At 51.8% G+C, this 14,680-nt stretch overlaps 1 protein-coding gene across 1 annotated transcript; it reads right to left on the bottom strand.

Moving 5' to 3' along the window:
- Positions 1-6,907: 6,907 nt before the first annotated feature.
- Positions 6,908-13,811, bottom strand: MOGAT3 (monoacylglycerol O-acyltransferase 3). The gene is made up of 8 exons (XM_026019663.2): positions 12,360-13,811; positions 11,169-11,294; positions 10,779-10,886; positions 10,622-10,692; positions 10,137-10,341; positions 9,657-9,831; positions 8,081-8,283; positions 6,908-7,988 (listed from the first exon to the last, which is right to left on the bottom strand). The coding sequence occupies exons 2-8, from the start codon at positions 11,239-11,241 to the stop codon at positions 7,834-7,836; spliced, it is 990 nt and encodes a 329-aa protein (XP_025875448.1). The 5' UTR covers positions 11,242-11,294; positions 12,360-13,811; the 3' UTR covers positions 6,908-7,833.
- Between the last annotated feature and the right edge of the window lie 869 nt (positions 13,812-14,680).

Genomic DNA, 14,680 nt, shown 5'->3' with positions numbered 1-14,680 from the left:
CCTTTCCCACCAAAATTGATTTCCTACCTATCTTATTCCACTTTTTTTTTTTAAACCCTTTCCAAGGTGATAGCTCCATTACCTGGTAAACTGATCCAGCGTGCTGTGCTAATGTGATCAGGCGAAGGTTCATGTCAAGTTCCTGGGCTCCCACCCACACGGCCACACCAAGGGTGAACTGATGAGAGTCCTCCCTAGAATTCTAGGCCCAGGTAGACCAATAAGTAACTGACAAGTCACTTAACCTTCTCTTCCTCTTTCTATTTTTTTTTAAGTTTTTATTTATGTAATCTCCACACCCAACATGGGGCTTGAACTCAGGACCCCGAGATCAAAGCCCGCTAGGTGCCCCTCTTCCCTTTTTTTTTTTTCTTAAAAGGACTTCCTCCCATTTCTGATTTTTAAAACTAATACACTGCACCTCTCACAAAGCCTCAGTTAATGTGGAATATGCTCAATTGTGGGATAGCACCTCAAGAAGCTACATGTGTTGGAGGAAAAAGTCACTAGTTTCGGGAGAGATGCAATGCCCTAATCCCTCCCTTTGCTCCAGAAGCCCCGCCCTCCGCCACCAGAAACTCTTGGATTGGTCCAATGTTCACCACTTCCAGTTCCCTCAGCCAATGAGAATATAAAGTTTCCCGAAGTTGAAGTTGCTAACGCTTTGTGTCTGAGCCACTCAAAAGGAAGAAGTCACTGCTCATTGGTCCAGTCAAAAACCATGTGGTTCCAAAATTACCAGGCTCAGACTTCTGTCCTGACTCTCCTGGGAGGTTATGGAGGCGGTGGTGGTAAGAGGTGGGAGGATGACTCATCTCCTGGCTGCCCCTCCCAGCAAGAGAGAACAAGAAGCTTTCAGCATCCTTAAGTGCTTTGAGGATGCCGGGAGGTGGGCCATCACTTTGTGCTAGTGTGTTTTAAAATAGGCCAAGGTTAAGATGGTTGAGGATGGAAAAGTGACCTGCTTGCTGGTAGAGAGGTGAGAGTCCTGGCTTCACAGGTGTGGGTTCCAGGGCCACCCTGTACCCCTCCTGGTGGTGAGCCACAGAACCACCCAGAATGTTTGCACAGCCCTTTGGTTTAATTCTTACAACGCTGTAGGATGGGTGAGGCTTGTTTAGTCACCTTACAAATGAAGAAAGCGAATTCTGAGAAGTCCCATGATGTGAGCTAGGTCCCATAGCTGGCAAGGGATGCTATGAGGGGCTTTCACTTCAAACTCCGACCCCACCACCCACTCACCCCTCAGAGGTCAGATGCATTTTGTGAAAGTGCTTTGCAAACTGTAAAGTGTGAAGCAAGTGTCAGTTCTGTTAAGGATGGAGATTTCCCTAAGTTACTCTGAATTTTGTAAATACTGTCTCATACCTTAGGATCCATATGGGTTTTGACCCTCATGCTGGGCTTGTTTATTGATGAAGTCTATTTGTCTTCTCTCTGGGAGGGTGCGCCTTACTGTCAGGAGGGTAGTACTGTTGCTTCTTGTCATTTCTCCAGGGCCTGATCTCTGCTGCAGGGCTCTCCCTATCACCACCATCCTCTCTCACCCCTCCCTTTCAACAGACCACCTTGGGTCTTCTTCCCTGGCTTCTGAACACCTCCCATCCTGGGATTCTGAGGACCAGGACTTCTTCCTCCAGAATTTTGGTTTTTGAGTGTTCTCACTGACTCCTTTTTTCACTCTGACTCTCTAGCTGAGACCCTCTGACTCACCAAGGCTAAGACCCCTGCCCTCTCCCTGATCCAGTGACCCCTCTATCTGGGCAATTCCCCAATCTATGAGTCAGGTCTATCTGCGGGACATCTGCATTTTGCTGATGGCAGAGAAATAAAAGATGCTTTACAGGTATGGAGCCAGGCACCTCATGTCCTTTTTGTTGTATAGGCAGATGACCAGGTTATTTGTAGATAAGGAAGGAGACCAAAGATCAAAGGGTTAAGTAATTCATCTTAAGTCACAGAGCCGGGGAATGCATAACAGTCTTACTCAGGATTATGGCACTGAAGAGAATCTTCTAGATCACCTCAGAAGGCAAGGTATCACAGATGCCACATACTCACTGGTGACTCACGGTTTCCTCATCTGTAAGGAGGGCAGAGCACCTAACTTCCAGTAAGGATCAAATAAGATAACTTAAGAACAGTGCCTGGCATAGCACAGAGATGTGATTAAAGGTAGGTATTACGATCTAGCCAACTGGAACAGCAATTCTCCCATGCAATGCATTGCAGCTTGTGCACTGAAATTCAGACATAAGCAGAAGGCTGCCATGTTCATTTTTCCTTTGGGATGCTCAGATTCTAGGAACTTCGTGAATCATGAGATAGAAAGCTGGGAAGCCATTGAGCTTGACTCTGAACTCTTAGAACAGGATTGATGTTACAGCTATCTTTTTTTTTTTTTTTTAAGATTTTATTTATTTGAGAGGGAGAAAGAGAACATGAGTGGTGGTGGGCAGAGAGAGAAGCAGACTCTCCACTGAGCAGAGAGCCTGATTCAGGGCTTGATCCCTAGACCCCAGATGATGAACTGAGCCGAAGGCAGATACTTAACCAACTCAGCCACCCAGGCACCCTGATGTTAAAGATATTTCTATAGTTCTGGTGCTTCATTCAGGTGTTGGTGCATAGTAAGTGCTTAATAAGTATATTGTGAAAAAAATGGATGGCTTCAACCTAGTTTTAGGTTGGGGTATCAAAGGAGACCACCTTTGATCATTTTTCAAAAGTCACCCACCGGGTTGAGATAAAACCAGACTCCTGGTGTTCTAACCCCGAGCCAATGCACAACCAGATCTCACAGGATTTTCTAAAGGTTTAGTATGAAGGTTTGTGCCCTGAATTTCCATCATCTTCTCTCCCCACCAAGCACCAGGTTCCCCTCTCTGGTCCACATGAATCAACATTCGCTGTAATGTCTTGTGAGGAGGCAGAGAGAAGGTGGCTGTCTACAGGCCGGAAGAGAGCTCTCACCAGAAAGTGAATCTGCCAGCACCTTGATCATGGACTTACAAGCTTCCAGACCCATGAGAAATAAATTTCTGGGGGCACCTGGGTGGATCAGTGGGTTAAGTGTCTGCCTTCAGCTCGGGTCATGATCCCGGGGTCCTGGTACTGAGAGCAAGGTGGCGGGTTTCCTGCTCAGAGGGGAGCCTGCTTTTCCCTCTCCCCACCCCGACTCATGTTCTCTCTCTCTATGTCTCTCTCTCAGATAAATAAATGAAATCTTAAAAAACAAAAAAGAAATAAATGTCTGAAAAAAAAAAGAAATAAATATCTGCTGCTTATGCCTAGTCTGTGATGTTTTGTTATGGTGGCCCAAGGTGACTAAACACACACCTAAAATATTTCCTCTCTCCTCCTCTCTCCTTCTCTCTCTCCTCTCTCTCTCTCTCTCTCTCTCTCTCTCTCTCTCTCTTTCTCTCTCCCTTTCTGCACTCACTCTAGGGGAAGCCAGCTATCTTGTCTTGAGAAACTCAGATAGGCCTATGAGGAGCTCAGTAGCCTCAATCCCACCACCAGGAACTGAGACCTGTCAACAACCATGTGAGTGAACTTGGAAGTAGATCCCTCACCCCCAGGGGAGCCTTGAGATGTTGCAGTGTTGCAGTCCTGGTGGACAGCTTGACTGCAGCCTGAGGATTCTAGGCCAGAATATCCCAGCCAAGCCCCGCCCTCTGAAACAATGTGATAATAAATGCTTGTTCTTTTAAGCTGGTTAAGTTTGGGGGTAATTTGCCCTACAGGAACAGAGAACTGATAAAGTTGATATATCTTCTAAATGTGTTTTAATCTATAGATTTCCCCTCCATCTCTCTCTTTTTGCAACTATTTGTTGAAGAAACAAGGTTGGCTGCCTCCTGTAAATGTCCTCACCATCTGGATTCTGCTGATTACACCTCCATGGTGGTGTTTACCATATTCCTCTCTCCTGTTTGTCCTGTAGACTGAGAATTAAATCTCCGTGCCCTGGGCAATAAGGTAGCCATTAACCATGTGTTGCTATTAGGTAACTGAAATGTGGTTGGCACCACTGAGGGACTGAACTTTTTTTTTTTTTTTTTTGGTATTTATTTTTATTTATTTATTTTTTTTTAATTAATTTTTATTGGTGTTCAATTTACCAACATACAGAAAAACACCCAGTGCTCATCCCGTCAAGTGTCCACCTGAGTGCCCGTCACCCATTCCCCTCCAACACCCGCCCTCCTCCCCTTCCACCACCCCTAGTTCATTTCCCAGAGTTAGGAGTCTTTATGTTCTGTCTCCCTTCCTGATATTTCCCACACATTTCTTCTCCCTTCCTTTATATTCCCTTTCACTATTATTTATATTCCCCAAATGAATGAGAACATACACTGTTTGTCCTTCTCCGATTGACTTATTTCACTCAGCATAATACCCTCCAGTTCCATCCACGAAGAAGCAAATGGTGGGTATTTGTCGTTTCTAATGGCTGAGTAATATTCCATTGTATACATAAAGCACATCTTCTTTATCCATTCATCTTTCGATGGACACCGAGGCTCCTTCCAAGGACTGTGTTCTTCCATCAAAACCTCAGATGTAGTTGTCTTGTTGGAATCTTACCGGGCACTGATGCTCAAGACTGAAATCCAACCAAGGGCACCTGGGTGGTTCAGTTGGTTAAAATTCCCTCCAGAGGATAAAGAAGGGCCAGGTCCTACCAGCAGCAGTGGACAGCCTGAGCAAAGCCCAAAGCAACAGCCAGCTTCACAAGAACAAGCAGTTCTGGGTTGTACTCATCTTGTAGGCAGGGGCTGGCCAGCTGGGAAGGGGTTTAAGCCCCAGTGACACTCTGCCTTGTGAGTAGAGACAGCCCTCTGGTGGCCATAGGGAGAATGAAAGGGGAGGAAAAAGCTAGAAGAGGCAGTAATCTGAATTCCTAAGGCTTCTTCAGTTCATATATTCATAAGATAGACTCATCCAGATCAGGAGGAGAAATCCCACTGTTGGGGCTTATCATTAAGCTACATGGAGGAGGAATGGCATGGTGATGCTCATTAATGGTTCTGGGGCCCAGGCCTCTTGAAAATACAATAGACCCTTCCGGACCGTCTAGAGATCCCTGTTATTCTATTTGTGCACCTGCCATATGTGCTCTCCCAAGAATATATCCCATGGCAAATGCTCGCCACCACCCAATATAATTTGCACAGAAGACCATCTCTGGGTGGGTGCAGAGAGGACTCTTTGTGCATTTTTAAAAGGCACCTGTTGAGGGTTGAATTGTGCCCCCCGCCCCTGCCTCAGAAAGATGGGACGCTGACGGGTGACAGTTTTGCTCAACCTCAACACAAAGACATCTGTGCAGCTGTCCTGTGAGTTTGGATGCATCTCATTCGCTTCCCAGAAAAGCCCTGTGTCTGTTCAGTTGGTGAAAATTTGAGCTATGCCCTTACGATTTGTGTGCTTGTCTGTGTGGTATTTCAATAGAAAGTTTTAAAACCCCACAACTCTGAAGTAGGTAGTCCAATGTTACCAGGAGGAACTGAGGCTTGGAAAGATTCAGCGGCTTGACCAAGGTCATGATCGGTAGCTGGCAGAGCTGGACTCAAAGCCAAGTATGTGGTTCAGTGTTGGGTGCCAATCAGCAGACTCATCCCTGCTGCTCCCGTACAGTTCAGAAATGCCTCTTGCACCACCTTGGGCCTCAAATTCAGGTTCTGTGTCAAGCTTCCCCTTGAAATATTTGCCTTCCAACTCTGTCCTATTCCTGTTTCCAATAAATGGCCATCATCACCCTGTCAGCAGTGTGACATATTTCTCTGCGAGGACCTAGGACCTGGAGTCTAGAACTGGAAGGGACCAGCCCCTTGGTCTGAGGCTTAAGCACAATCCCAAGAAAATAATCTAGAGAAAAACACACGTGTCCCCCGGCCCCAAGTTTGGGCTGAGGCATGAAGTTCCAACAAGCAGGTCCCGCATTCCAAAAGGGGCCTGACCAGACCACATGCAACAAGCAAAACCACATTTTCCAAGCAAATGATTAAGAAGTGGCTCTCAGGTCCCTGACTCTCAACAAGGATCACAGTTTGGACACATAGGAGAGTGGTGGGGGCGGGCGTAGGCCTTCAGGTCTCTGCGAGTCCTACCCCCGGAGGGCAAGGCTTATTACCTCCACAAGATCAGTGACAAAGGTCGCAAGACTCAAAGAGTTTGGTATGCTCCAGCATTTGGGGGATGTACCCACCAGAGAAATCTCATTAGACCAGACGGTAGCTGACTAGAAGCTCCCATCCAGGAAAGAAGGAAGGACAAGTAGCTGCATTGAGCCCCGGCTAAACTCTGGTGGTATCCAAGCTAAGAATGTTCCAGGCTGGGGCTGGGTTTTTCCATCCCTCTCTCTACTTCCAGCCTAGAAAAGCAATGGGAATTCCTAAGGAGAAATCCTATGTCAAGTGTATGGGCAGAAAACCAGGGATAGATGGTGAGACAGAAGAACTTAAAAGGGAATCCAGGAGAGCCCCCATGAAAAAATGGAATCAGCTTGGGAGGTCTGGAGGTGCAGGGAACATGAAGCTATCTTACCGATAATATCATCAAGAACATTTGGGATCATTTTTCCCCTCCTTTGCCCCACACTCCAATCCTGAGGGGTTCAGTCACAGCAGCTAGTAAGGGAGGGGGAGGAAATAGGTCAACCCCACCCCCTTTCTGCTCCCCCCCCCACTTCCTCCCTCCCCCACCTCCCACCTCTTCTGGTCAAGCGGGCAGCTCACTTGCTACCCTGGCTGGAGATGGAAGATTCCTACCCTTGGATGAAGACCAGAGTGTGGATTACTACCCAAGCTACAAGTCTATGTACCAACCTGGGTGAATGAATAACATGCCACCTAAGCAGTCACAGGACTGCTCAGATTTTCATCCAGGAACAAGAAAGAAATTCTTCCATGGAATATATTTGAGAAGACAGTGGGAGACTAGTATAGTTGCATTCCAATTACATTTCAACAAGTTGTTCTGAAGTCCTGGATACAGATGCAAGTCCAGTCAGTACATAGGACTGATGTAGTCAGGGGGACGATATGACCCACATGAGGACACTTAGACTGTCCAGTTTTACCCTCTCGTTGGACAGACACCATGTCTGTGATGAGGATGACAATATTTTGCCAATCTGTGCTCTAAACCCTTAAATATTAATTCCGCAATCATCACAAGAGTCCCATGCTTACTGAGCAGATAGATTAATGTTGACCTGATGCTGGGTTTGCAGTAGGGCTTACTGCTGTTCCAATGGGTCCCTGTTTCATTCATCTTCCAGCCACAAGGGGACATAAAGGATGGAGATGGGGTGCAGTAGTAAGCTATGGACTAATACTATCTTTTCTACTATCAAAGATCATTCCACTCCCCATACAGCCAGGGATCCTTGAGCAAGCTCAGCTATCTTCTCCAGCTTACCCTGCAGACCTACCCCTCTGCAGAGCCGACCTCCTCAACTCAATCCTGAGGCCCTACAGCGCTTAGGGAAGCAGATGCCTTCGTTCACAGAGGGAGAAAGGGCTCAGCAAGGAAAAGAGACTTATGCAAGGTAATGCAGCAGAATTAAGGCTTGCTGGGAGGAGGTTGTTGGAGTCAGGATTCTGATTCCCAGTCCAAAGCAGCAGCTTTGCAGTGCAGGAAGATGAGGGCAGAGTATGCCTGGGCCTGCTTACCCCCAGAGCAGGAGCTGGAGCTCCACAGGCATCTGACTCTACAAAGTAGTGGGGAGAGAGAAGGAGCTTTTATTGGAGCACTGACGCCTGGCAGTGGGTGCTCTGACAGCCCCCTCAGGGCCTCAGGGCTGGGGGAATGGCAAAGCCAGGGCTATTTAAAGATGAGGTGAGTAGAGGCTGGGACACCACAGCTTTCCTTGTGTTCCTCAAACAGTTGCTCTAGAGCTTCCATGTAGAGCATGTGATAGTGGTCCACTTCCTCCTCAGTGGGGTTGAGGCGCTGTGGCACAGGGATGGGGCGGCCCACTGCAGGGAGAAGGGAGATAGAGGTGAGGGGGGTGGGGAGGGCTGTGCTGCCCGCACAGCTGACAGCAGCTTTCTTCCCTGGAGATACTCACCCACAGTGGTGATAGGCTTGGCGAAGGGCAGTAAACCCCAGGAGTCAGCTGAGAAGAGTCCGCGGCCCCAGAAGATGCAAGGAGAAAACTTCATGATCTTCTTGATGGTGATCTGGCACAGATACTGCCAGGAGTTTGTGGGAAAAGCCTTAAAATTGAAGATATCATTCTCCCCAAAGGAGTACACAGGTACCAGGGAAGCTCTGGGAAGAGACAATGAGAGAGAAGGATGGTCAGGCCAGCGGCTTGTGCAGCGCCCCAAGACGGACTGCAAATCCCTCCCCACACCTACAGATTCCTCTTCCCAAGGTCTTGTTTTCAAGCAAATGACAAAGAAAGATGAAAAGACTCACAATGCTTCTTCTTCTTCTTTTTTTTTAAGATTTTATTTATTTATTTGAGAGAGAGAGAGCACGGAGCAGTGGGGAAGGGGCAGAGCGAGAGGGAGAAACAGACTCCCCACTGAGCAGGGAGCCTGATGTGGGGCTTGATCCCAGGACCCCAGGATCATGACCTGAGCCAAAACAAAGGCAGATGCCAAACCAACTGAGACACCCAGGCGCCCCTGGACTCACAATTTTTTTTTTTTTTAAGATTTTACTTATGAGAGACACAGAGAGAAAGAGAGAGAGAGAGAGAGAGAGAGAGAGGCAAAGACACAGGCTCCATGCAGGGAGCCTGATGTGGGATTCAATCCTGGGCCTCTAGGATCATGCCCTGAGCCATAGACAGATGGTCAACCACTGAGCCACGCAGGCGTCCCAAATTATTTTAATTAAATTAAAATCTTAAAAAGAAGGAAGAAAGAAAGAAAGAAATAAAAGAAGGAAGAAAGGAAAAAAGAAAGAAAATCATCAGGGGACACCAGGGTGGCTTGGTTGACCAAGGACCCAATTGTTGATTTTGGCTCAGGTCATGATCTCAGGTTTGAGGAACTGAGCCCCAAGCTGGACTCTGTGCTCAGTGCAGAGTCGGCCTGAGATTCTTTGCCCCTCCCCCTGCTCACACATGCACTCTCTCTCTCTAAAATAAGTAAATCAATAAAATATTTTTTAAATAGTAGAAAGGAAATCATCAGGAAGAGAAAATATATTTAAAGTCTATACTGTAAAAAAAAAAAAAAATCCCTGTATAAGGGACCTGTGTAGTTCAAACCAGTGTTGCTCAAGGAACAACTGTATATATTTTCTCATCTGGCCTTTGCAACTGCAACATCATAGCATAGTGTTAGTCTTGTCTCACAGATAAAAAAACATGTCCAAGGTCTTGCCTTTGAGGTGGCATCAGAAATCCCCAGGGCTTCTGAGCATAAGGTCCTGCTACTTGCACTATGCTCCTGCCTCTTTCAGAGAGGGAAGAAGCCTGGCAAAAGTGGGCCCGGTGCTTGGTGCAGAGAAAGCACTCAAGTGTTGACATGAGGGCCCTGTGGATACAGGGCACAGTGTGGGCTCTGGGGACATAGGGGCCCAGCTACAGGAACCTGCATGTGCAGGGACAAAGAATGTGGACCCCTAGACACAATGTGAAGTTCTGATCATCCACAGCAGCCCCAGGCTGGGCACCACACCCCACTCACCCGTGCCTCAGTGCCAGGCGCACGAAGCCTTTGCGGTTCCGGAGAACGAGGCAGTGCATCCCTGGGATCGCAAACAGGGACTCCTGGGCACCCCCAACTACGATGACTACCGCCTGCCCGGGCTGGGGCTGGGACAAAATAAAGTCCAGGCTCCGGCGGTTCACAGAACACAGTCCTGCGTACATGAGGAGGTAGGGAGCAGTCACCACTCCCTCCTGGGCTGCCTAGTCCCTCACCTGCCATTCAGGGGGATCCACACCCCATTCCTCCCACACCTGTTCCCCATGCCACCGGCAGTGTGACCTCTAGTGCCTTTCCCAACAAGGATGCAGGACACTCGCTCCAAAGCCATGCACTGATGCCCACTGTGAGCCAGGCCAATGTTCAGGCCAGGTCCCTGTGTTGGGTGGGTGGGAGGCAGTCTGGTGTGTGTGTGGGGGGGTAGGAACGGGCCCTCCTCCCACTCAGCTTGAGGCTTACCAAAGGACATGAGGTAGTCACGATAGACTGGGAGGTGCAAGAGAGGGGCCAGTGTTACGGGTGACATCTGAATCCCCGGGAACTGCTTGGAGAAGTTGTTGACCTCCGTGAAGAAATTGCAGAAGACTCCCACGCACATGATCCCATGTGGGTGAGAACCCACAACATAGTTCCGGTCAGGGGGCAGCTCTGCTGTCTTCACCAGCTTCAGGGTGTTGGGCAGGATGAAGGGAAAGAGGTATGGAAGGCAGGACACCAGCTGAAAAGAGTTGCCCTCCACCCCAACCGACTTCAGAGTTCAAGGTCCTCAAATAGGGTCAACAACAGCACAGAGGGCCTACTCTGGAACACCACTCCACCCCTGTCCAGTGTGTATTCTTGTCGGAGTTTAGCCCCCCCCCCCACTGCAAGGGCAGGGGTGAGCAGGGGTGGGGGGCTGGGGAGAGAGAGGGGACAGAGAGTCTCTGTGGAGGGTGACCTGTCACCTTAATAGGATAATAATCCTTCATGTGTTTCCAAATGGTACAGCTCCTGGTGCACTCAAAGCGCCTCCCACCTTGGGGCAGAGAGATGGGTGGAAGAATCTCTGGAGGCCCCAGGCCCCCATCTCTGCTCCCTGGGTGCATGTCTAGCCACGCTCACCTTGGTTGGGTGTGTCCCAGTCCAGGAAGAGCCACACCAAGTAGAGAACAGAGATGGACCAGAATGAAGTGAAGAGGAGGAAGAGGACAAGAAGGGAGAAGAAAGGGCCTGGGTGAAAGATGAGAAAGCAAAACGCATGAGTTTTTGAAGCTGGGTCATTCCAACCGGCACCACCTTGTGCCACCCCCACCCCCCTCCCCCTACCTTACCCCCCTCCCCGCCCCTCCCATTGCTGGTATGCATCCTGTCGGCTCCAGCCTGACCTCTGGCCCTCTGCTGCTCTCCTGCTCCCTTAGCCCTCCCCTATACAGGCAAGTGAGGCCCCAGCCCAGCCTGCATCCCCGCAGTCCCTGCTCCCCAGACGGACCCTCGGCGCACCAGGCGTCTCACCCATGAAGAGGAAAGCGAGCACGTAATAGTAGGCGCCTAAGACTTCTAGCCACTGTTTCTGCGTGGTTTTCATGGTGCGGCCGCGAGGCGGGCTGTCGCTCCCCTCCGCCAGCGGGGTTCCGGGGCCTGGAGTGCAAACGACGAAGGTTTGGGCACGGAGTGAAGGCTTTCTTGCTGGAGCGACCAAACGCTCCAGGCCTCCGGGGGCTGCAGGTGTGTTGCCTCAGTGTGGATAGGGAGGTGGATAGGGAGGTCCTTGGATCTGGGGCCCTAGAAAGATCTTTGAACTGCCTGCGTCAGTCCGTTTGGGCTGGTCGCTGGGCGGAGCTGGGAGGCGGCAGGGTGTGTGTGAGGGGTGTGGGGCATCGGTGGCCCAGAAACCGATGTGGAGGGGGCCTCAGAAGAAGCAGGAGCGCCCGCCAGCCGGGTCCCAGCTGAGACCACGGCATACCCAGCGTGGCCGGGCAGGCCCCTGGTGCGCGCCCCGGCTCCGTGTGCAGGTCCCCGGGAGTGTCGGCACCTCAGGGACACGGCTGCGCACAAACACGCACACGCTGCCGGCTCTGGTCCCACGTTTAATTTCCCTGTCCGCCCCCAGTCGCCGCGGCGGAGGGAGGATCCGGGCTGTGCCCCGCGTACGGAGGAGGTGCGGGTGGCCCCGGAGGCCGGAGCGCGCCTTGCGCTCCCGGAACAGCCGCGGGAGCCGCCCCACTTAGAGCAGCTTCGCGGGGGTGGGGGCCTCACTGCGCGCAGAACGGGATCCCCGGCCCCGCCCGGCCCCTTCCTGCCCGAAGGCGCGACCGTCTCGGACAGAGTTCAGGCCCTGGGAGGTTGTCAAAGAGGGTGAGGCCGGTGTGGCCGGGCGTGGCCAGCAGCCACCGACCTTCACCGCCCGGCGCGGGGAGCGCGCTGGCCCGAGCGCTGGGAGCTGCTGCGCGCAGGGGAGCCGAGGGGGCAGAGGCTGGGACTCCCGGACAGTGTGGATGGGCGCGCCCGGAAGGGCGGAAGGAGGCCCAAGGGTCCGGAGGGTTCGGGAAGGCTGGAAGAGCTCGCTCCTCCCGAAAGAGAAGACAGGCACCAGGGAGGCCCTGGGGAAGCAGGGGCGCGCCTGATTCCAGGTTCCTGGGGCGGGCCGCGCCCCTCCCCAAGTTAGGCCAAGCCGGTGCGAGCCGGACACGGCGGCTTCCTCACCCGTGTCCCGGTGCCAGCTTGACAAAGCTCTTCTGATTCCGGATCCGCAAAACAGCGCGCCGGGTTTTGCTTCCAGCGCTTCCAGGGGCCCTCCCAGGGCCAGCAGGGCCACCTGGCCGCCCCCAGGCCGGGACAGGAGAGAGGCAGCACAGTCCCTGTCAGAGGACAATAAACCTGGGGGGAGAGAGGGAGGTGGAACCAACAAGGCCGGTGAGACCAGAGGCCAGGGAAGAGGCTGGAGAAGCCTGTGGCCTCAGTGCAGAAGTTGCCAAAGATGACCAGGACCCCGTGAGGGTGGAAGCCAAAGAGGTAGTTGCAGGAAGTATCCAGTTCTGCGATTTTAACCAGCTGGGGGCAGAGGGAACCTCCCCCACTCTGGCGGTGAGATTACTTTTGAGGGTGACAAGAGAAGTCTCTTCCAAAGCCTTGCCCCGACTCAGCACACCATTCCGGGTGCCCTCACCAAGACAGAGAAGTAATCTCAGAAACATCTCCAGATGGCCTAGCTGTGGCCCCAGGCAGAGTGGCAGCCTCCTGCCCTCCGCGTGTCCTTGTCTCTGTAGAGCCAGACTAAGTAGAGGACCGCAAGGAGCAAGCTCGCCTGGCTTAGAAGTGCCAGCACACCTGGGCTGGAGGTGGACAGGAGAAGACTCGGGACCCAGGCATTCCATCCCCCAGTTATCCCCCTCTGCTGCTCCCTCTTCCCTGTTCCATGGCTTCAGGCCCTCCTGTCCCAGCTAATTCCTTCTTATTTCCTCAGGAGCCTCCAGAGATCCCTGTCCTGCTTCCCTCCTGGCAGTTGGGAAGTAGAGTGCCAGGAGCTGGGCCTTACCTAGCCTCAAGGAGAAGACCCATTGCAGGACAGCAACCACTTGAAGACCCCAGTGGAGGCAGCTGGAGGAGGCCAGCATACTGTGGAGGGGTCCACAGGGGTCACCCACAGAGGTCACCATGGGCTCTTGAGTACACTCATTGTGGTCCAATCCGCTGGCCCTGACTCTTGGCCCTGGTTCTGCTCCTGTGTCCTCCCCCTTTGCTGATCTGAACACCCTGTACCCTTGTGAGCCCCAGCAAAGAAGGGTTAACCACTGCTGGAACTCAAGGGGCTGTGACACACAGGACCAAACAGAAATGCCCAGGGTTGTGGCCAGGAGCCTGGGAGTGAGGCAGGTGGTTGTACCATGTGGAAGTCAGGACCTCCAAGTAGCCAAGTAGCCAGCTGGCAGAGATCTGGGAAGGTGGGGTGTTGCCAGCATGGTGTGTACTATGAATGGCAGGGCCCCCCCCCATGAGTGAGAACAGCTAGAACCCTTTAGCTGCTCTGGTCTGGCCCCTAAGGAGTAGCTTAGGTCTCTGTGGGGACAGTCCAGAAGGAGGGGCTTTTGGAGAATGGTCAGGGATTGGTGAGCCCAAAAGAGGATACCCTTCGAGTAAGCTGGGGTTGGTCCTCCCATCACCACGGCCCTCCTGACACTGGCCAGAGCTGTGAAGCCAGTACCGTCTCGGGGTCAGGGAACATCATTTCTCTAGGTATGACTGACACACACCCCATTAGGTGCCTCGGTCACATGCTCTCCTGGCATAAAATACTTTCCCTCCTTCATGGCAATTTTCTGGCCCAGCTGTGAGCAATGAGAAGACAGCTGTTGCTCTCATAAGCAGAGCCCCTGTGACAGATGCCCAGCAGCTAGGAGCACTCAGTAAATGAATGGTTCCTTCATTTACTCCTCCTCCTGGAGACAGGAGGAGCTCCAGGAGACAGGAGGAGCCAGCGTCCAGTGCTGCTCAGGCTGGCACCCCCTTTCTATCCCTGTCTCCCGCTTCACTCTCATGTGGGTTGCCACCCCCCAAGGAGGTATTTTCTCCTGTCCCTGATCAGCCCACTTCCACCTGCAGGGAGACCCAGGTGAGACACACAGGCCAGAGAGATGCCCAGTCTACAGTCTATGAAGGAAGGCTTCATAGAGGAGGTTTTCCTGGGAGTCCAAGCAGTAGGGAGGAAGGTGTGGATGGTAAGTTAGGTGTCGGAGGCGAGAAGTGCCCTGGGATCCAGGAACAGGCCATTTGGTTTTGAAAAGGCTTCTGCAAGGGACCAGTTGGGAGAGAAACCAGCAAGGTAGGCTGGAAAAGGAACTGGAAAGGACCAAGCTAAAGGAACATGGCCTGCAGTCCCCAGGGCACCTGTTTGCAGAGGCTGGAGGCCACATCAGCTCTCAGGAGGTCTAGCCTCTTTTTCAAGGATGCTTCACATTCTCCTCTTCCAGGAAGCTTTCTTGGGATGACTCTCTAGGGCTTTCCTGATCCTCCCTAACCAAAAGCTG

The sequence above is a fragment of the Vulpes vulpes genome, chromosome 3 (assembly GCF_048418805.1).
Source record: "Vulpes vulpes isolate BD-2025 chromosome 3, VulVul3, whole genome shotgun sequence".
NCBI lineage: Eukaryota > Metazoa > Chordata > Mammalia > Carnivora > Canidae > Vulpes > Vulpes vulpes.
Note: the sequence above shows the minus strand (reverse complement) of the source record. Positions and strands in the feature narration are given on the sequence as shown.

Excerpts from the sequence above, each read along its gene's own strand:
- MOGAT3 (XM_026019663.2), bottom strand. The coding sequence starts at position 11,241 with ATGAAAACCACGCAGAAACAGTGGCTAGAAGTCTTAGGCGCCTACTAT. Across the intron at positions 10,342-10,621 it reads AGGATTATTATCCTATTAAG|CTGGTGAAGACAGCAGAGCT; the intron begins GTGACAGGTCAC and ends AACACCCTGAAG. Across the intron at positions 7,989-8,080 it reads CAAGCCTATCACCACTGTGG|TGGGCCGCCCCATCCCTGTG; the intron begins GTGAGTATCTCC and ends TTCTCCCTGCAG.